The 22,627-nt window shown below is 42.5% G+C and overlaps 1 protein-coding gene across 7 annotated transcripts in view; it reads right to left on the bottom strand.

Moving 5' to 3' along the window:
- The window catches only part of ATG7 (autophagy related 7), a 250,881-nt gene that overhangs the window by 219,173 nt on the left and 9,081 nt on the right, over positions 1 to 22,627 (bottom strand). For 5 of the 7 annotated variants that reach the window (XR_006214963.1, XM_007075457.3, XM_042979518.1 and 2 more), the window contains exons 2-5: positions 12,943 to 13,115; positions 12,144 to 12,198; positions 4,224 to 4,341; positions 2,271 to 2,348 (exon numbers count right to left, since the gene is read on the bottom strand). Coding sequence is in view for 6 of the 7 variants with exons in the window: in XM_007075457.3 (XP_007075519.1) it covers positions 2,271 to 2,348; positions 4,224 to 4,341; positions 12,144 to 12,198; positions 12,943 to 13,102 (411 nt within the window). In the remaining variant the exon portion in view is untranslated. Of the gene's footprint in view, positions 1 to 2,270; positions 2,349 to 4,223; positions 4,342 to 12,143; positions 12,199 to 12,942; positions 13,116 to 16,145; positions 16,405 to 22,627 lie in introns of those variants that run through there. The other 2 variants (XM_042979516.1, XM_042979517.1) reach the window with 2 other exon arrangements.

Here is a 22,627-nt window from a genome sequence, read left to right as displayed (position 1 = left end):
TTTAAATAAATATAAATGTATACATAAATGTGTGTCTAGATGAGAAAGCCTAGTCATTATAGATTCCAGTCTCTAATTCTGCCATTAATTGATCAACTGACAACAAATTCCCTTTTGACAATAGCAAAACAAACTACAAAATAGAAATTAATGAAGTGCCTGTTCCTTTGAACCCTAAAAACAGCAGAAAGAAAAGCAAAAGTACCTCCAGAGATTATACTCTCTTCTTTGTATTTAAATGATCTGTCATAACTGATCTTTAGTCAAAGGTTAAACAATTCAAGATGAAGGACTTCATAATTTCTAAGAAGCTTTATCAGATCATCTTCAAAAGTCAAAAGGCTTGAATTTCTTAGAATTCTTTTCAGGATACAAAGGATCTTGATAAAATTAAACACAAAGCCCTTTGTATTTGAAGATTTTAAAAGACAGAGACTTAATTTTTTTTTTTAAGGTAGGCTAAGAATGGTCAGTAAAAAGGGCAACAGGGCCAATACACGCACTAACTCTAGGAAATGCCTTAAGACTTTAAGTAAGAGCTAATGTTATTTTTCTTATTAAATGCAAATTGTCAGATTCTACTAACTAGAATTCTTGGTACAGAAAATATATTGATGTTAAAATAACAAACCCAGAAATCTTTAACTAGCACCACTTATCTCTCTCTTAGTGGCAGATCTACAAAACTGCTCAAATTTGCAGACAAATTATTAATGCCAAATTGCAGCTAGTAATCTCATGAAGAATTTAAACATTTTTCTATCTCCCCCACTATTACACAGAAAGCATTATAACTCGTTAGGAAATGTGCTCCTTATAGATAGCCAGCCTTTGGCATGACCTTCAGTATGACTTTTATCATTCTCTCCTTTGCCTTGGACAGCAAATCAGGCAGCATTCAGAAGAAACAGGATTAGTTCATGGGGTAGGAAGAAAGGTAAGACCTATAACTTGGTGAAAGAAAGAGGTTAGTGGAGGAGAGGGGGGAGGGGAGGATGAAGGGGAGGGAAGGGAAGGGAAGGGAAGGAAAGAGGAAAAGAAGAAAATAAAAAAAGAAAGAAAGGAAGGAAGGAAGGAGGAAGATAGATGTGGGGAAGAAGATTAATATTCAAAGCTGATGAAGCTGGTAAAACAGTACACTTAATACACATCAACGTCGATACGTTTATATGCCTTCTCTAGAGAATTTATCCTAAAGAAATAAAATGAACAGGAAAAAAAAAATCCGTATGGCCAATATTGTTCACTGCAGCATTTTACAAAATAGTGAATATTACAAACAACCTAGATGTACAAGAACCTATAGAACATACACTTGACAGAATATTATATAGTCAACCTAATTATAAAGGCTAAATTCATTTCATATGTAGATATATAGAGACATACACTCATGTACATATATGTGTACATACACCTGCGTGTATGTGTGTTAAGTGTGTGTGTGTGTGTGTGTGTGTGTGGCTCATATCTCTATCATCAACCCTTTCATTTCCCCATATCACCCATCACCAAGACCAGGTCCTTCCCCCTACTTCCCTAGGCAGCAGATGTTACATTTACACAAAACATTTTTCTTTCTTAAAAAACCACAACTGTTGGGGCACCTGGGTGGCTCAGTCAGTTAAGCATCCGACTTCCTCTCGGGTCATGATCTCATGGCTGGTGAGTTCAAGCCCCACATCAGTCTCTGTGCTGACAGCTCAGAGCCTGAAGCCTGCTTCTGATTCTGTGTCTCCTTCTCTCTCTGCCCCTCCCCCACTTGTGCTCTGTCTCTATCAAAAATAAATAAATGTAAAAAAAAATTTTTAATAAAAAAAAAAAAACACAACTGTGTGGACAAACTATGTAGAGCAGTGTGAACTCCTCTAGTCCAGAAGCTGCTGGAGGATAGCCAAGATGTCATCTTTTTCTTATGGTGATGGACCCAGCAACTGCGCCCCACAGACTATACTGAATAAAGACTTTAGCAACAAAGAACCACTACTCCCTGAAGCTGATTTTATTGTGTCCTGAATGACAAGACTTGCGTCACTGTGTTACATAAACCATGCAGTATGTAAGATCAGTAAGAATGAATTAATTTTGCACCGGTGATAAGTGCCAGCGCCTTCGGGCCACTAATCAAATGAGTGTTTCTTGACCAGCTCTGATTTAAATAACACCAGGTAATAGCTTCAGTGAGAAGCACACAGACTGCCCTATTGGCACCCAGGGCTCGGCCAGGGCATCTCAGCAGTCTAAATGTGACCGAGATTCTATTTACTTACTGCAAATGTCAAGAGGAGGAACTTGTTGAGGAGGACAGGGTTTTCGAGGGCAGCGCCCGATTTTATGGCTTCCCAAATCTGCCAGAAGAAAGAGAAGTGTCAAGGCAGGTTCTCAGGCCTCTCTGAGTTTCTCACTCTCAAGAGAAGCACAGAGGTGAAGAGCACCAGGGCCCAGCACCACTCACCCCAGGCAATAAAGTGGGTTGTTACCTCACTCTGGCCACTCTGCACGGCCTCTCCACCAGCCACACTCCATGAGGGGCCTGGGGAAACTGAGAGAATGCAGAGTCCTCCTCTCAGTGAGTCTCAGCATCCAAGGAGGCAACCAGGACATTTTCATGCCTTCATTATTTCCTCCAACAAATATTTACTAACTGCCTATTATCTACCAGGCACATCAGGATTACAGAATAAAAGACACAGTCCCTACCCTCAAGAAGCTTTGGGTCCCAGGAGGGAGACAGGCATAATTGTCTGAATGCACCAACAGGTAGGATGTGCTACTTCAAAAAGATGTGGAAATCTTGGGAGGAGCTCCAAACTGGGCTGGGGAGGTGGGAGGGAAAGGAAGCAGGAAGGGGTTCCGGGAAGCGGTGATTTGAACTAGGTATAGGGGATTTCTGGAAGTGTTGTTTGGGATTATCTTGCCCTGAGACAGGAAGGTAAGACAATGAGGAGTTGATGCATACTCAGCAAGTACTGTAGCCAGAAGCAGAAGCTGGCACTGGGCTGCAGCTGTTGATCACAAGATGTTTTAGTAGCTAAGATTAGCTGCTATACTTTGTGTTACTAAACAAGACAAACGGTTGCACCCACAGGAGCCACTGGGTGGAAGAGGGAAATTAGCAAAGAGAAGTTCCTGCTATTGACATGATCACCTTGGAGGAGCTGGACCAGAGAAGAGCAGGCCCCGCTTCTGATAAACTGAGAGGGTGGGAACTGCTGGGGAGTGTGGACAGGGGTGAAGCCTGAGCCCCAGCACAAGGGGTGGGATTTCTGTGGGAAGCAATCTGTGATTTTTGATGGTGGATGAGGACCTGACCCAACACTTTGGAGACAGCCTTTTAAATGTGCAGCCACAGCAGAAGCCCAGGAGCAGTTGAGTGGCAGGCCAAGGACAACCATCATCACCTGGGTCACAAGCTACATGCATCTCGAGGGATGTAAGGGATACCAAAGGCAGAAGACTTCCTTCTCTGACCATGGCACCCACATAAATAAGACTCTTTCGTTTAAGACTAGTGAGAAGACCACTCGATTAAGTGGGTTAGAGGGGATTGGGATAAACTGTCCTACCATTTTAATTCCTCACACTAACTCAGATATGAACAAGTTAAGGGAAAGACACTCCCGGCAGAGAGAACACCATGTCCCAAGGACAGAGGTGAGAACCAAAGTAGGTGGAGTAATTATAAGTGATTTGCTACGACGGGGTCAGAGAAGGTGAGGGCAAGAGTGACAGGAGAGAAAAGCCACAGAGACCACAGAGGCCAGGCCACAGGTGCCTTGTAAATCAGATGGAATAGTTTATATTTAGCCCGAAGTATACTGGAGAGACTATGCGATCATTTTAGAGAGCATTACAGTGCTTAGGACTGGACTGGAAAGCCAAGGAGCACAAAGAACAGAGAACCCAAGGCCATGCAGACACAGGAATAGAACTCTCAGGGACAGGTCAAGCTGCTTCAGAATGCTAATTAGAGAGCAACAGCAAAGCTTTCACAACTGCCCTGCGATGAAACTCCTGCCTATCCCCAGCTGAGAGCCTGAATATCTTCTCCCTGACTTTCCCACCAACGCAGGAGAGCTGGGGATATAAACCAAAGCCCACGACTATCTTCAAGTACCGACTATATGCTAGTTTCCATGACAGACGCATGCACCTGATCAGAGACACTGCGCCTACCGAGACCACGGAAAACAGAATACATACATCATCTTTTCCCAGCTAACCTCGTCTGCTGCTTGTTCCAAAAGTAGCTTCTTATCTGCGGCCTTGAAAGCCTCGAGTGTGTTGGTGTTAAAGAGCGTTCCAATAGCTGGACAGCAGTGGGCTGGAGTGGGAGCGCTCCTGGACACAGGAGAAACATGGTTAGGCAGGCACAGCCAGGACAGCATTGGGAGACAAAAGACAGTGCTCTGTAGGGCAAAGAGAAGATCAATCACACATTTCTTTGGGAAAAGATGAATATCCTCGCTTAGGAACTAAAAATAGGCACTGCGCGCGCGCGCGCGCGCGCACACACACACACACACACACACACACACACACACACACACAAAAAGCCTCTATATTCCCTTTACCCTAATCTCTTGGCATGTTGTTCTTCCACTGCCCCTCCTCCAGTATAAGTTGATTTCCTAGTTTTTACTCTTTCCCATCTTTAACCCGAAAGGGAAGCATCATTCATTGAACTTCTACTGTGCCAAGAACTACACAATGTTTGAATTTTCTTAACAGCTTTTTCTTTCAGTTTAAGCTTTAAGTAACTTGCCTAAGGTCACATAAAAATAGGCAGAGCTGGAATCTAAAGCCAGAACTAGCCCACTCCTAGGTACCGGGCTGCCTACTGCCTACTCCCCACTCAAACCCTCCCAGGCCTCAAGGCTCTGCTCCAAACCCTTTCTTTCCAGGAGGCCCCTCCCATTTCCTCTGGTAATGGCTGGCACAGGAAACTGAGCGTCCCATTTTAGATTGTCATATACACCTAACTAGAGGACAGCAAGCTCCCTGCAGGCAGGGAACTCGTCTCCTTCTTCTAACTGTCCCCAGACCTCCCCAGCCCAAACAGGTTTCATGCAGAGCTGCTGCTAAGCAAACTCCTGGTGGTCATCTGAGTCATACAGACAATATGTGTCATACCTGGGCTACCTACCAATCTGTTGTGTCACATGTGTGTCGCACTCTACACTGTCCCCTTATAGTCAAAATCAGGGGAGCAGAAGATGAGTTACTTCTGAATACAAATTCAGATGTGGAAACATCTGGTCTCTTCTCTGAAATGACTGATTTGTGTTTCAGAGGTTACATACGCCTAATATTGTTGTCAATTACAACTACTGCAGAGAGAATATACATTTTTAATGACTGCACTGACGGGAGCTGTGTGGTTTCAAAGACCTTGTGTCTCTTCACTTGGAGTCTGTGTAAAACTGGGTCCACAAGGGCTGCAAGCAGAAGATCAAAACCTAGAAGAGGTGTGGAGGGGTGCAATGGGGGCAGAGGGCTCTGCCAAATGCTGTCTGTGGGGCTCAAATGCCAAATCCTGGGGAAAAAGTAACTTTACATGGTCAGAGCCTTCCCTTGGAGGGTGACAAGTCAGCAAACAGGTTGCTTCTCACAATGCTACTCTAATAAAATATTTTTCAGCCATGTGATAGGAGGACATCAAAGACAGTCTTAAGGAGAAAGAGACATCAAAAAGGGGCAAAACTCAGCCTAGAGGGAGGAGGAAGGAAGCACAGTGGTTGGCACATTAGGCCTTCTACATTCAGACTCGGCTTCAAGAAATTACTGCTGAAACAGAAGGAGCAAACCTCTGAGCTAATCTGATACTAGCACAAGAGGAAGGTACCCTTCTTCCTAAGTGCCCGAATGTCCCAGGTGTGTGAATGCAGTATCAAAGTGTCATCACAAGAATTTGAGCAACTGCCAGCACACTGGCCAGGCTCCTAGAACATCAGTACTCATGCAAGTTAATCAGAGCGGACAACCGAAGTCTCAAAGGAGAAGAACTTTTCATGAGTAAAGCTCTACCAGGGGATGTGGCCAAGGAAATAAATTTAAAGGGTGATAGTGGGAGGGAAAGCCATTCTGCCAATCTCTCCAAGTTCAAGTTCACTTGTTCTGCACAGAAGTGGCTCAGATGAGGAGTGGAAAGAGCCCTGGACTTGGAAACAAGAGAATTTGGTCCAAATCCTGGATCCTAGATACATATTAGTTTAGTTTCCTACAATTCCATTGATATGAAATGTCCAGAATAATCAAATCCATACACAGAAAGCAGATTGTGGTTGCCAGGCTAGGGGGAGGGGGCGGGGGACAGGGGTGGGAGAAGGGAAGAAGGGAGAGTAACTGCTAATGGGGTTAGGCTTTCTTTCCAGAATGATGAAAATGTTCTGAAATTGGTGATGGCAGCAGCTCAACCTGGTGAATACACTAAAAACTGCTGAATTACACATTTTAAAAGGGTGAATTTTGTGGTATATAAATTATATCTAAATAAAGCTGCTAGGAGATCAGAATTAGAAATCTTCCCCATATAGTAAAGCCAATAGTGAATTCACAATGATATATAGACTAACCAGGTAAAGGATTGATCTTAGAAAGGCCTCTAGCTTGGGCCTGCTTGGGGATGCTACTTCTAGAAACTTGGCCTTCACTTCACTCAGTCTCACGGTGCTTACTGTGGAAAGTACTGAAGCTGGTTTGCACCTGTTATTTACACCTGGCCAAAGGCAGGCATGTGGCCAGAGCTTCCAGAACACACAGGCAGGGTGGTGGCCACGACAGGATAAATCCCCCAAAAGAAAGACAGAGGCTGTTCTTCACACCTGGAGGAACCTTTGCTCCACACGCACAGCTCTGCATGCCCAAGGAACCTAGGAAGTCATACTCAGCCTGGGGGCATGTGCGAGTATCTCTGCTTTCCCTAATAATCTGTGAGTTTCTGTTTGCAACATGTTCTAACAGAGTCCACAGGTGTCTCTCGACCACCCACACCACATCCCATTTTGACAGCCATGCATTTAGACTGCTTTCAAGATTTCAAGTTATTTGAGCAACTAGCACACATCAGACGTGTTAGGGGCTAAGGAGTTAACGGAGACTAAGAGCCTGTGTCCCAGATGATTTTGCCTACGAATCTTACATTCCTTAACTATTTTTTTAAGTTTTTTTTTTTTTAAGGGCAAAGGTTATGCCCTAATCATGTCCAACTTGAGGCTTAGAAAAGAAAATACTTTTTATGACTACAAAGTTCCTCAAGGGAAAGCCCAGAGAAACGAAAACTTTTTTTAATAAGTCAGTTTCACATTTATGCCGAGAATGTCCACCAAAATCTATTCTTTTCTTTTTAAACAGAAATAGAGTACATATGTGCAGCTTGTAGCTGGGCACCATGTTTCCCAGTCTTCCTTATAAGACAGGTAAGCCCTCACGCTCCTACCAATTAACCTAAGTGAAGGGAAGCATGTCTCTACCCGGCAAGGTAAAGTGACAATTCAGTTTTTTGGTTTGTTTGGGTTTTTTTTACTTTTTTTTTTTTAATGTTTATTTATTTTTGAGAGAGAGAGACAGAGTGTGAGCAGGGGCAGAGGAGGGGCAGAGAGAGGGAGACACTGAACTCGAAGTGGGCTCCAGGCTCCACGTTGTCAGCACAGAGCCCAACATGGGGCTTAAATTCACGAATTGTGAGATCATGAGCTGAGCTGAAGTTGGACACTTAACCGACTGAGTCACCCAGGCGCCCTGTCATTTTTCTTTTTTTTTTTTAAGTAGGCTCCACACCCAATGTGAGGCTTGAACTCATGACCCTGAGATCAAGAGTCGCATGCTCCACTGAGCCAACGAGGTGCCCCTGACAATTCAGTTTCAAGCAAGCCCTCCAGAATGAGGCAGCCATAGTCCAGAACACTGGACTATTAAGTGGGCAAGAAATAAACCTCCTTTGTGTTTGGGCCATTACATTTGTGGGACTGGTTCAGCAGTACACCCTACCCAAAGACAGCAATCTCCAGTGAAAGACAGTTGATGCCTGACAAAATACTACTTCACCACTAACTGAGCCTAATATGTGTAGAGAGGAGGATCTTACGGTGCTAACTGCTGGCAGAGAGTCCCCATTAGGCTTCCGGGGACTCCAAGGATAAGGGATTGATCTGGGGCTACGTGAAGCTGAGATATGCCTGGCATCTATAAACGAGTACTAGGACTGAGAGCTTTTCAGCTGTGTCTTATTCTTCTCTGCATGCCCAGTGCCTACCACGTTCTATTGTTACAACACAGAGGAAGCAATCAATAAGTATTTCCAAAATAACGATTACCTCTTCACATGTATTACAGCACAGAGCACATTACAATGCAAATATTTGTTTTCTACCTCTATCCAGAGCTCTGTGTTTCCTAAGTCTTTGTGTTCCTAACACCTACACATCCTGCACTTATGAGACATTCAGTGTCTGATGAATAAATTTATAGATTTGCCCTACAAACCAAGCCAATGAACAGCAATAAAAACAAAGGAAGATTAATAATGAAAATAATTTGGATACGAAGAACTCCTTTCTTCTGTGGAGCTCCAAGCACTTTCATTAAACTCCCTAGCTGTCTTAGTCTGTTTGGTCTGCTGCAACAAAATGCCACCGACCAGGTGGCTTATTAACAACAGAAATTTATTTCTCATAGTTCTAGAGGCTGGAAGTCAAGATCAAGGTGCCAGCATGGTCAGGTTCTGGTGAAAGCCCTGTTCCCGTCACAGACTGCCCAAGTCTTCCTCAAGGGGTGGAAGGGGCGGGTTAGCCGCCTGGGGGTCTATTATAAGGCACCAATCCCATTCATGAGGGGTCTGCCTCCTGACCTAACCTCCTCCTAAACGCCCCACCTCCTGATACCATCACCTTGGGCATTAGGTTTTCAACATACGAATTTGGGCAGGGACACAAATACTAAGACCAAAGCACCAATCATCCTAAGACAGAGAGATTCAGAAAATCACAGACTTTTAAAAGCAGAAGGAACATCAGAAGCCAAGCACTCGAGATGAGGAAACTGAAGAGGAAGAAACTAAAAAGACTTATCCTAGGTAACAGAGTTAATCCAATGTAGATACAGGCCTTCCAGGTCCAGCTCCACCACTGGGGCCATGTCTCATTCCTGCTCATCCCCGCAAGGGCCCACCACACAGCCTTGCACACTGTGAGTATTCAACAGCACAATGAAAAAATATGACCAAATAGAGCAATTTATGTAAAAGTCATACCTGCACGATCACAGATTTTCTTATATCCTTCAACCAAAATTTCTGGATCACTCAAGTATAAGATGTTTGGATTTTGTTATCTGATCAAACCTAACTTCTGTGAACAGGTTTTTCTATAGTTGATTGTTCCAAAGGATAAAACTATTAAAATCTTCATTAAAACCAGTCTAGTGTCAGAATAAAGGTGGGAGCAAGTCTAGCTTGCAAGGAATGTTAGATTCTCCAGATCACATTAAAACTACACTGTTGATATACTCCCTTGATCATCTTCAGATAATTTAATGCTTGTACTCTGCTGGTTCTTTTCCTTATTATCTTGCAATTGCTTCAAAGGTAAGTTAGTCTCTACCATAACAAGAGACCGATTACTAGGATTTGATTTGTTCTGACAAGCAATCACAAGGAATTTATTACAGAGCAAGAAACCTCTGAAGAGAACAAGAAACACCAACACATACCTTTTAAAGGTATAAAGACTAATATATTTTTATCAAGACTGCATTTTATTTATCCTAAGCCATTCTTTCCCCTCAAAGTATGGGGTATTATTTATCTCATATCAAATCTCTGACTTACCTGCTATAGAGGAAAGGGCTAATATCATCTTGGATTTATCTTATGCAATTAAATTTTGCAATTTGATATACAGGAATCAAATGCATTGACTTTTGGAGAGATTTAAAAAATACATTCTAAGGCTAAAATCAACAACATAAACAACAGGTGTTGTCAAGGATATGGAGAAAAGGAATCCTCATGCCCTGCTGGTGGGAATGTAAACTGGTACAGCCACTGTGGAAAACAGTATGGAGGGTCCTCAAAAACTTAAAAATAGAACTACCCTACCATCTACCAATCACACTACTGGGTATTTACCCAAAGAATACAAAAACACTGTTTCAAAGGGATACATGCACCCCTATGTTTACAGCAGCATTATACAATAGCCAAATTATGGAAGCAGCCCAAGTGTCCATCAATTGACGTGTGTGTGTGTGTGTGTGTGTGTGTGTGGATAATTGGATATAATGGATAAGGAAGATGTGGTATGTATATATAATATATATGATGGAATATTATTTAGCCATAAAAAAGAATGAAATCTTGCCATCTGCAATGACATGGATAAAGCTAAAGAGTATAATGGGAGGTGAAATAGAGAAAGACAAATACCATATGATTTCACTCATATGTGGCACTTAAGAAAGAAAATTAATGAGCAAAGGGGATAAAAAAGAGAGACAGAGAGAGACATCAAGAAACAGACTCTTAATTATAGAAAACAAACTGATGATTGCCAGAGGGGCAGGGGATAAGGGCATGGGCTAAATAGGTGATGGGGACTGGGGAGTACACTTGGCACGGCGAGCACCAGGTTGACTCACTACATCGTATATCTGAAACTAATACAACACTGTATGTTAACTAACTGGAATTAAAAAAAAAAAAACAAACTTAAAAAGCCAAAAATAAATAAATAAACAAACAAATAAAAATAAAAGATATATTCTAGGGATACTTTACTCGGAACACCCTAGTCTTTGACTACTGCTACTCTGAAAAGCCAAGCGGTACTTACAAAGACCACGTGGCCTTCCCCACATCCTGCAACTTGATACTGCTAATGTGGAGAAAGCAAAAAACGTTGACCACTCTGAAGCTTTCCATTCTTCAACCTTTAATTGTCTTATAGCCCCTCAACATGGTTTCTGCTACACCCTTCTGTGTAAAATTCACTTTGGGAAACAATTCTCAAGAACTGCAAAGGGCCTAATCAACAAATCCAATGACCCTTGCACTGAACTCTGACCTTTCTGTTTCTGATATTGTTGATCATCTCTTTCCTTCCTGAAAGCATACATCTTTGGTTTCTGTAACGCTTTTCTGGTTCTTCCTCTGCGACAGTTCTTGCCTACTCTGCTAGTTCCGTGTCTTCCTTTGCAGACTCCCCAATCAGATCCATTCCCTGTTCTGGTCCTTTGTTCTTCTTACACAACAGTCTTCCTCTCTCATGGCCTCACGACTCCTCTACCTGGATGACTCTTCCTCCTTGACTCCAGTGCCTCCAGGGCACTTCTACCAGATGATGTCATCTCAAACTCAACAGGTTCTAAACCAAGCTTACCTCTTCTTAAAATTGTATCCACTTCCTGGTCTATCTCTATAGAAGATAATAAAATGCCCCCAGCTACTAAGACTACAACCTCAGAAATTACTTCACTTTTCTCTCATCCCTGCTTCCTAAATTTAGCCACATGTGACCTTGGGCAAGCCACTTTACCTTCTGACCCATTGTTTCCTTGTCTGAAAAAATAGAGATTATTCATATCTGGCAGGTCTGAAAAGGATTATGTATGTGAAAACACCCACATAAATAAGTTAATGAATGTCTGTCTTCTCTCCAGTGTTCCCTGTGGCCTTCAACCAGGGAAAAAAGACCCTTTGAGGGGATATGTCATATTTCTTTGAGTATTCCCATAATATAATGCCTTACACAGTGACTTGTATACAGAAGTAGTCTAATAAATATGTTCACTGATGCCCATGGATAGGCATCTAAAGGAGTAAGTCAAGAAGTACCAATAAAGGATCACAAAATACTAACTAAAATCAAAAGCAGGTGGGATATTATCTAAATCTCAATTAATCTAGATGATACTTGGACCTAACAGGCTCTGATAATTACCTGCTGAAAATAATATATCTGATAGTCCTAAGCATCTAACACTTGTCTCTGTGCTATAGTGGGGACAAAAGAATCAAGGACCTGGCCCTGCTCCCGGGGGCTCCCCCACTTCTCCCTGTGGTCCACCTATGTGCAAAGTTAAGAATGCTCATTCCTCACAAAAAGCAAACACTTTTAGATTTTAAGAAAAAAAAAAAAAATACTCACATGTCAAAAGCACTGAACTCCAATGTTAAGCGAGCTGGAAGCCCAGCAGAATCACCTGGACAGAAGCATTATCACATTTTCCATTATGAGTCAGTAATAGCAGCATTCATAACTAAAACGTTTGTGAATAATTTTGTTCTTTTTCTTGAGCCCAAACTGCCCTGTGCAATTCTGGTCATCTATACTCAACAGGGACTTAGCAGAAGATGCCACAGCTTTTCTGAATCTCAGAAATTTGTCAAGAATAAAAAAAAAAAAAAAAAGAAAGAAAGACTCACTGGGGGAAATGATTTCTAATCTCCTCCCCCAGCAATTCTAAGTAATCAGTATTCATTCTTTGGATTAATTAACTGGGGTCTCGCTACTCCCTTTCTTTTCCCCACAACAGAGGGAAAGAAGTGAAAATGAACTTGGGTCAAAAGTCAGGAAGTAAAAGGGGGATAAAAGGTGCAGCATAGGGTATACAGTCAACGTCACTGTGATCATGTTGTATGGTGACAGACGGTAGCTACAGTTGTGGTGAGCACAGCATAACGTATAAACTTGTTGAATTGCTATGTTGTAAGCCTGAAACTAACATAACATTGTGGCTGAACTACACTCAAATAAAAATAAGCAAATAAACAAATTTAAAGAATGACGAACGAAAGAAATTAAGACAAGAAGTAAAAATAGAAAACAGTGAAGATCATTAATTATACAAGACAAGAGTGTCCCTTTCTAAAGGAAAGCTGACCCTATTCTGGAGGGCAGAGAAGGTGACAGAAGATGATGGCATACGGAGTGAACTGTCTCCTACCATTGTAGTAATATCCCTTAATGTCCTTGGGAGCTTCATCCAGCCGATATTCATTCAGTTTCCTCTGGGTCAACTCGTGCCAGAATCCAACATCCAAGGCACTGCTAAAGGGAGCAAACTGCAATTTGGAGAGCCCAGGATCCCCCGTAGCTGCTGCCATTATTTCTCGCCTACTAAAAAACAAAACAGAACACAGCAAAATGGCATCATATGTGGTGAGAAAGAAAAAAAAACATTTATAATAAGGCATAATCAAAACAAACAAAAAATGATGGGAGCTATGCAGGCTACCTGAAGACATAACTGAAAACCACCCTGAGTAATGTGCCCGTGTTGCCAAGTTTAGCCTCCTGGCAACACAACTGATTTTCTAAGTGAAGTCCTTTTTCTAAGGCCTTTCTGGCCTTCACCTCTGTGCATCTTCCTTTCTTGTTCAAGTCGGTCTGACTGGTGTACAAGTGCTACTACTCCTTCTTCGACATAATCATAGTCTCAGAAATTTGTGCCCTCCTATGTGATCCTGGAGAACTTCACAAGTAAAAAACCCAGGCCCAGCCGGTCAGAAACACAAAGCCCTGTCACAGCTCTGAATGAAAGCACTTGAGCACCCCCCCTGAGGAGAACAAAGAAGTTTCTGGCCCACCTAACCACAGTACCCGAATTTTTTTTTTTTTTGACATCTCATCTTTTATCTTTTAAATGCATGGAAAATTTGCATCTTACTCTACTATATATGTATTTTAATAGTTCTCCTCCTGAAATCTCTCTCTGACCCCTCCCCCAGCAATCAGGCATGCACACACTATAACTCCCCTACCCCTGCACACACTCTCAGGGATACACCTCCTCCAGCACAACACTAGAGAACTTGATATTTCCGAAAAGCAGAAGTGGGGGAGGTCTCTTCATGTTCCATCCTGTCCATCACTGTCCATCCCTGTGACCAGACAGAGTAATATTTCTACAGCAGAAGGTATGAAGAGTCACACTATGACTATCGTTCACACCTACTGCCTGAGTTTTGAGCCAAGATTATTACCTAGCTTTCAGTTTTCCCAACTTGGCTGATTTTGGAATTAAGAGAAATATATATAATTTGTAGTTAAGTTTTGGGGGAGTCAGAAGTTATACATGGATTTGGGGGAGTCAAAAGTTGGCATGGATAGGGATCAGCACCCTGTTCCTCAAGTTATTCAAGGGTCAACTGTATAAGTGAGTTTAAAGCCAGGACTTACCATCAACTGATGAATGGATAAAGAAGATGTGGTTTATATATACAATGGAATACTACTTGGCAATGAGAAAAAATGAAATGTGGCCATTTGCAGCAATGTGGATGGAACTGGAGGGCGTTATGCTAAGTGAAGTCAGTCAGTCAGAGAAAGATAGATACCTTATGTTTTCACTCATATTTGGATCTTGAGAACCTTAACAGAAGACCATGGGGGAAAGGAAGGGAAAAAAAAAGTTACAGAGAGGGAGGAAGGCAAACCAAAGGAGACTCTTAAATACAGAGAACAAACTGAGGGGAAGAGGAGATGGGGGAAGGGGAGAGGGGAAAGTGGGTGATGGGCATTGAGGAGGGCACTTGTTGGGATGAGCAATGGGTGTTGTAGGGAAGCCAATTTGACAATAAATTTAAATAAATAAATAAATAAATAAATAAATAAATAAGGCAAGCAAGCCAGGACTTGGATGTGCTCGCTTTAGCAACACGTATACTAAAGCCAGGACTTGGATTTCTCAGAGACGTCTCAAGTTTGACAAATACAAACTAAACATTTCTTTTTGCAAAATTCTGCCCCTTTTCCTGCATGTCCTAGTTTACATAATAGTACCACCTACATCCAAGGTCGAAACCTCAAAGTCATCTTCAATTTTCCTCTCTCTCACATTCAATAAATCACTAATTGCTAGAGGTTCAAACTTAAACGGGCCTCCGGAATGAGACGAAGATGACAGCGACAGCTACTCAGCATTGACCGGGACCAGGCACCACAGCAGGGTGTGCACCTGAATTTACTCCTCCAAAAAGCCCTAGGAAGTGACAGTTCCAATTTTAAAGAGGAAGAAACTGAGGTTGAGAGAGGTAAGAAGTCCACAGAAGGACATACAGGTAGGAAAGTGGAAGAGGGAAGAGGACAAGGACCCAAAGTCCATATTCCAAACATGTGATTTCGTGCTTCCTGTCCAAGTCAGCTTCTCTTCTCTCCGTCCTCCCCGCCACACATCAGGCCCACCATCTCACACCTTGGCTCCTGCAGTAATATGCTCACAGGTCACTGCCTTCTGTCCCTGTCTTCTCCAAACAAGTTGTCACGTTGCCACCAGATCTGATCTGTGCAGGGGGCTCCCTTGTTTAAACAAACAAAATCTTACTGGCTTTACTCCACAGAGAGTTTCCTAGCCTTTCACCTTTCCCTAGGAGACCTCTCCCCCTCTCTACCAGGGAAATTCCTCTCATCTACTAAGATTCTTGATGAAGCTCTCATTAATGCCCACAGTCAGTGGGCATCAATGGCCCCCTTCTCTGTAATGACAGATGAAAACTTCCATTACAGGATTTGCCATCATGAATCATACTTACTTTTTTGATCATACCTTTTAAAAAACTTTTTATTTATTTTTTTTAATATTTTTTTAACGTTTATTTATTTTTGAGACAGAGAGAGGCAGAGCATGAACGGGGGAGGGTCAGAGAGAGAGGGAGACACAGAATCGGAAGCAGGCTCCAGGCTCTGGGCCATCATCAGCCCAGAGCCCGACGTGGGGCTCGAACTCACGGACCGTGAGATCGTGACCTGAGCTGAAGTCGGACGCTTAACCGACTGAGCCACCCAGGCGCCCCTAAAAAACTTTTTAAATAACAGCAGTAGTAGTAACTGTTCTAATTGAATGTTTATTCTGTGCCAAGCACTAAACATTCTACATATTATCTGATGACAACCCCAAAGTGGTTGCATTGTGCCTACTTTACAGAACAGAAATGGAGACACTGAAATATCAAGTCACTTGCCCAAAGTCACTCAGGGAGTAGAAGAGCTTAGATTATAACCCAGGTTGACTGGCGGCAAAGCCCCAACTCTCATCACTATAGTGTATTGCCTTGAAAGAAGACACCCCTTTTCAGAGCCTGAATATTACCCATCAGCCCCACATATGCTAAAAACAATAACCATTTTGAAAAACATTTATATACTAACCTCCTCTCCAACAGGGTCAAAAGAAAAAGGTCATGGCCAGAGTAATCGTCCAATATGGAAGGAAATCAACACAGTGCAGACAGTGGTACAAATGGATCTCTGAGATCCTCCACGGGATGGGTCATCAGGTCCCTAAATGCTTTAGTCATCCACAACTTACTCTTAAAGGTTAACAGGAACTCACCATCATCTTGATGACCTACTGAGGTCATCAAGATGGAATTTTACCAGCGCCAGAAACAAAAGAGAAAACTCTTCTGTACAGCACTTCAGTGGCTGAGAAAAAGTGATTCAGGAAGACCACTTAGAAGATAACCGACAGGCATACTAAGACAGTAATCTACATAAAAGGCACATCCTTCAAACATTTTCTGACTTATTTGATCTTTGAGAAATTTCAAACAGAACCCAAGAGCCTATTTCACAAGAGGATGTGGTTGGTATTCAGCTGCTGAACTCCTGCTTGACAGGCTCAGAAAACAGAAGGGTCCTATGCAGCAGCAGCAGCAGCAGCAGCAACACGTGATGGGGAATTTGCTGGAAACATCTAAATATGATATGCAAGTATAAATGTATCACTTAGGAACCTATACATCTATGTCATGCTGCCATCTTCCTTAAGCTGGAAGGGAAGATTTAAGAGGAAATGATCAGAATAGAAATCTGGAGGGAGCAGTAAGTTACAGGTGCAAAGTCATTTATGTGTAACTAACCTATATCCAAACATCACCTGCTTCATGAAAATTAAGGCTTGCCTATATATCCCCAAGGTCAGAATTCTAGCTTCTGCTTAGCTTAGAAAGTTAAAATATGACTTTCATCATACCTCAACACTACATACGGACATATTCCAGGAAAGAAACTGACAGAGGCATCAATATAAGTGTGAGTTAACTTTATTTCAGACTATTTCTATCATATCTGGGATGTGAAACCCAGGAGTTACACAAGATGGGATTGTGTCACTTCCACTGAAAGAGGAAAGGATTTGATGAAGATTCAATGCTGTAATGGAAAAGAATCCCAGCAGTAACCAAAACATCCAGCCAAGGTTAAACTGAAATCGCAGATGGGTGGTTAAGCAATACAAACCCTTTTGGGCTGTGTCTACCACCCAAAAGTGGTGCAAATTTTAGGCTTTTATGAAAATAAAACTAAGTCACACTCAGCAAATTACATAAGGACAAGCTCAAAAAATACCACTGTCTGAATATTTACCAAAAGTTTCTGTCCAAATGGTCCTAAACCTTGGGTAGTGCTATTCTTCAAAGTCAAATCCCCACAGGAAATGGGTAATAGTGCTTGCCTCCCAAGAAAGAAGCTATGGAGTCGGGAGACAGGGGTGCGGAGAGAGTTATTTTAAACTGTCTGGCCCTATTCCCTTTGAATTTTGTGTTCAGACTTCAATGAATTTTGTGTTCAAAATACAATGAATTTTGTGTATGTAGAACAACAATACAGAAATAAACACAATAATTAAAGAAAAAAGTCCTAACCCAATGGCAAGATGGGGAATGAAGGAGACATAAGACTACCAGCACAACTGCTTTGGTTCCAAGAAATAACACCTGAGAGATCTCTGATGCAACAATCATGTCTTATTCATCTTTCTTCAGCACTTACCACACTGCCTAGAATATATTAGGAGCTCAGTAAATGTTGACATGAAATAATAGTTCCCTTCCCCTCAAAAAGGGCCACTACATGGAGGCAGTAATGAGACAAATTATAGCAGACTTTACAAATTACTAATAGCCTGAATTGTCCAAATAAGAAACAGATTGGCCAGAGAGATAATGAATTTTCCATTAGTGGAAGTGTTCAAGCATATATTAAGATGATTATTTGCCAAGTCATATTGTACAAAGGTTTACTGTATCAGGCAGTCAGACGAGCCCAGGGTTTGGCAGGCTTTTTCTGACAAGGGCCAGACAGTAAATATTTTAGTCATTTCATGCCAAAACAGTTTCTGTCATAGTTTCTTCTTCTTTTTTACAACTCTTGAAAAACGTACAAACAATCCTTAGCTTATGGACTGTGCGCGCACGCACACACACACACACACACACACACACACACACACACAAAGGTGTGGGTCAGGATCTGACCTGCAGGCTGTCGTTTGCAGACCCTCAGACTAGATGATCTTCCAAACCTGTTATTTGGGTGAAGCAGGTTGCAAGGTTACAGTTGCTGGTCCATGAGAGAAACCTTGTGATGCTGCAAATACATCTTTATGAACTGGAAAACGTAGTCTATACGAGCACTCACACACACATATATCAGCATCAGTAAGCTACCGTGAAGTTCAGTTAACATTTACTGAAGCTCATAACATGCAAGGAGATGGCATTAGTGGCAATGCACATGCAAAACAGGCATGTTACCACACCTCTGATGGTTTCCTTCCTACTTTTTCCTTGATCCCTGATACTGCCTCCCAACTTTTCTGGGGCCACCCTGGTGGCCCCGCCACTCTTCACCTGTGACTTGATGCTGAAGAAACATCCAGCTGCTTGGTGCCCCTCTAACACACCTGTTGTCCTGCCTCCACAACCCTGAACAAACAGCTCCCTGTGTCTGATAGGCATCCCTACTCCTGTGACTGGCACTTTTCAAAATCCAGCTCAGAGGTTATTTGCTCCATAAAGCCTTCCCAGAGCTCCCTTTCACTCTCTTTACCCATTGCTTTCTCTTCTCCCTTGGCTTTGGTTAACCACTTCTGTCTCTAAACTACCTCTACATTTAGTATTACTGTTCAGCTCTTTGCTGATCTACCTCCATCAACCTGATTGTAAATTCTACAGATACAGATCTTGGCTCATATCCCTCTCAATACACCATAATCACTTGCAGAACGGCTCCCAAATGTTACTAAGATGAGTTCTAGAAACCTTTTATGGGTACCTTCCCATAAAAGAACCAAGAGAAAGAAATAACCCAGGCTTCTATAACTGGAAAGACAAACTCCAAGCTTATTACAATGGAATATGGAGATTAGAGCAAGCAATCATGAAGAACACTTGGAAATATGCCATATGACTTAGAAATAAATCTGTTATCGTTTTTTAGGACTAAGATCTTAGTGGATAAGAGATATGCATGTACAAATCAACTGAAATGAAATCTCACCCAACCAAGTATAAAGTTAGTATAGATCTTTCTTCCTGAAAGTATTCCCATAGGTACAGAAGTCAAAGGCCTACATCCACAGTCTCAAAGTATCTCTCCACCAAAAAAAAAAAAAAAAAAAAAAAAAAAAAACCATTAATTTCAAAGGAGAGAAAAAGTAACTCTACAGTGACAAAATCTGGCAGACACCATCTTAATGCAGGGATTGAAGTCAACACCAGCAGCAATGGGACACAGATACATATGCTATCTGATAGAATGCAGTGAAAAGCACAAACATCCATACCACTCCGCTGAAAGCATATGACGTGGGTCTCATTGAGAAGAAACGTTAGGTAAACCCAAACTAGAAAACATTCTACAAAATGACTGAGACTGGCTTACAATCTTCAAAGGTGTCAAGATCTTGGGGCACCTGGGTGGCTCAGTTGGTTAAGCGTCCAACTTCGGCTCAGATCATGATCTCTTGGTTCATGAGTTTGAGCCCATGATGGGCTCTGTGCTGACAGCTCAGAACCTGGAGCCTGCTTCCGATTCTGTGTCTGCCTCTCTCTCTGTCTCTCTCTCTCTCTGCCCCTTCCCTGCTCACATTCTCTCTCTCTCTCAAAAATAAATAAACATTAAAAAAAAAAAGTGTCAAGGTCAAGAGAAGACTAGGGAATTGTTCCAGAGTAAAAGAGAAAGACACGATGACCGGGGGCAACATGTGATGCTGGCTTGACACTCTGCTTTCATAAAGGGTGCTACTGGGACAAAATCTGCCTGGAATCTCTGGAGAAGGGTATATGAGAGGTCTGTCTTATTCTTGTAAGGTTTCTGCAAATTTGAAACTGTTCCAAAATAAAATATGAAGACAATTTTAGCGCCTGCACACACCCAGCCTATGCTATACTGAACAGGCAAAACCAATTACGTGAAAGAAGTTAGAATAGTAATTACAGGGTGGGATGGGGCTACTGACTGGAAAGGGGCAGTAAGAAGCCTCCTGGGGAGCTGGAAACATTCCATTTTCCTTGAGCTGGGAGGTGGTTTCAGAGCACATACATATGCAAAAACCCATGAGCTATATATTTACGATTAATGTACTTTACCATATGCATACTATACCTGAACAAAAAAAGTAAAATCGAAAGCCCTATATTCAAGCTATAATGATCCTACACAGAACCTTCCTGTATTCACTTAATAGTTAACAGATGACCTATTTAAAATCTAGCTTTGGTGAAAAGAAACTCATTGCTCTAAATAAGTATAAAAGAAATATCATTTCCATAAATTTTTCTGGCATTTGTTATTAAAGATGCTGAAGACGGAAGTATTTTGGCTTTACTGCTTATGTAATTAATTGGACCAGGAATGCTCCCTGGTGAGTCTGTCCAACTGGTCTCCCTCCAAGGGAGGGTAGGCAATAGGATTGGATGCAGCAGATATTAAGCCAGGGTAGGATTTCTGGAAATGAAGAAGTCAACTGGTAGAAAATGAACAAAAATCACAGTGATGAAACAAACAAACCTGTCTTCAGGGAAACTAAACCCTTGAAGGGACAGCAGAGAAACAGACTAGCCTAACTGTTCTAATAAAAATGCCTTGCTCTGACTTTCCCCTGTATGTTGTTGGGGTTTTGTTTGTTTGTTTGTTTGTTTGTTTGGGGAGGGCAGGGGAACTTCCAGTCATTCAGAGAAAGGATGCTAATGTGACAGTGGGGAGCCCGGTCTTCAGAGAGACCCAAGCATGAGTTCCCAATTCCACCTCTCACTGGCTGAGGAGCCTTGGGCGGGTAACTTCATCCCCTGTGCCTTGATTTCCTCATCTGTAAAATAAGGATAATTCCAGCCAACCCGTGAGGTTGTTGGGAGAGCTAAATGAGAAAGGGTGTGATGTGCCTGTTCAGGGGCCTGGCGCAGTCAGCTTAAGTGGTAGTGCCCTCAGATTGTCAACACATGGCCCGTACCTCACATTAGCCAACGCTGCCTGCCTAATGCGGCTGCCCTTCTCCGTGCTCACTGTGAAAACTTTCTCCATCTCAAACGTGCCTTGTGTAAGCCTCACCTCCCTCAAAGGAGCACTGCAGTCACAGCAGAGGTTTAATTAAAATGAAACAGATGGTCTCCTGCTATAGGTCATCAAGGGCAAGTCCAGAGGAACAAGTGCTAAGGGTTAGGAGCACTTTGAGTTCAATTTCTCGCAGGCTACATGGGGCCATTCACTTAGCAGAAGCGCCAGAACAACCGCAATTTGGCCCTGAAGTACCGTCTCTGGGCCAAAATGGAGCACATAGAGCAGACTTCTGTTCTCATTTTCCCAGCTGCGGGGCGGTGAGCTCTGGCAGTCATTAAAATAAGCACCAAACCACATGGCCAAGTCCTGCTGACAAACAGAGTATGTAAGCTGATGGGTTAAAAAAAAAAAAAAAAAAAAGGGGAGATGGCCAGGAGTGGGGAGGGGGCCTCTTTGGCATACGAAGCTAATGCACATTTTGCCGGCTAATGACGTTCTGCAACTTCACGAGTTTTGGAAATAATGTGCAAGGCTGCCAAAGAGGGAGGTTTACAGGTCCTCCCTTCCAAAAGGAGGGGGGCAAAGTTCCAAACTTCGAAGACAGATTAGGCTTTACTGGAAGATGAAAACTCAGGACTCCTACAGGGGAACCAGCTGGGTTCGGAAGCCTCAATTCCTTTTAAAAATCGCATTACAGTCAAGATGCCCCTGGGCCAAACTGAGGTCTCCACAAGACACCGAGTCATCGAAAGTGGCTTTTTTGTGTGTGTGACTGTACTGTTAGGTGGCCGCAGCTGATCACATAAGCAGGCAGGATAACTGCTATTATGGACGGGTTGTCTCCCTCACCTCCATGCATGCCACCTTGGTCAATGAGAGAACTGGCAGTCACCTCCACTGTCTTCAAACTGTAACCTTCATGCTCATTGGTTACTCCTGGGAGTTTTTCCTTTGTTTTCCTTCTGCTATAATAACCTTAACCTTCACATACAACGTGCTCTTGTTCAGCCTGTTTTTGAGAATGGACGCACTGGATACCAGTGTTGTGGGGCGTGGCAAGCCCACGAGGGAGGGATAGTAAAAGCTGAGAGAGCCTGTGAGAGAGGAGAAAGACAACACAAGGAAGATGGAAACAGCATGCCTGCTTCAGAGTCCTTTTTGTTAACTGCACCAATCAACAGTGTCATGTTGCTTCATTCTATATACGAGGGACAGCCACCTGGATTCACCGGCATCGCTAGAGAGCCCTCATGTCAACCAACAGGTAAAATCTGGCATGGTTTCCTAAAAGCTGGCTGAGTTATGGAGGCTAGCTTCTGAGTAACAGAGGCTCTGTGGTTTCATTTCTGGTG

This window comes from Panthera tigris, chromosome A2 (genome assembly GCF_018350195.1).
Source record: "Panthera tigris isolate Pti1 chromosome A2, P.tigris_Pti1_mat1.1, whole genome shotgun sequence".
Lineage (NCBI taxonomy): Eukaryota > Metazoa > Chordata > Mammalia > Carnivora > Felidae > Panthera > Panthera tigris.
This window is presented reverse-complemented; position numbering and strand designations above follow the sequence as displayed.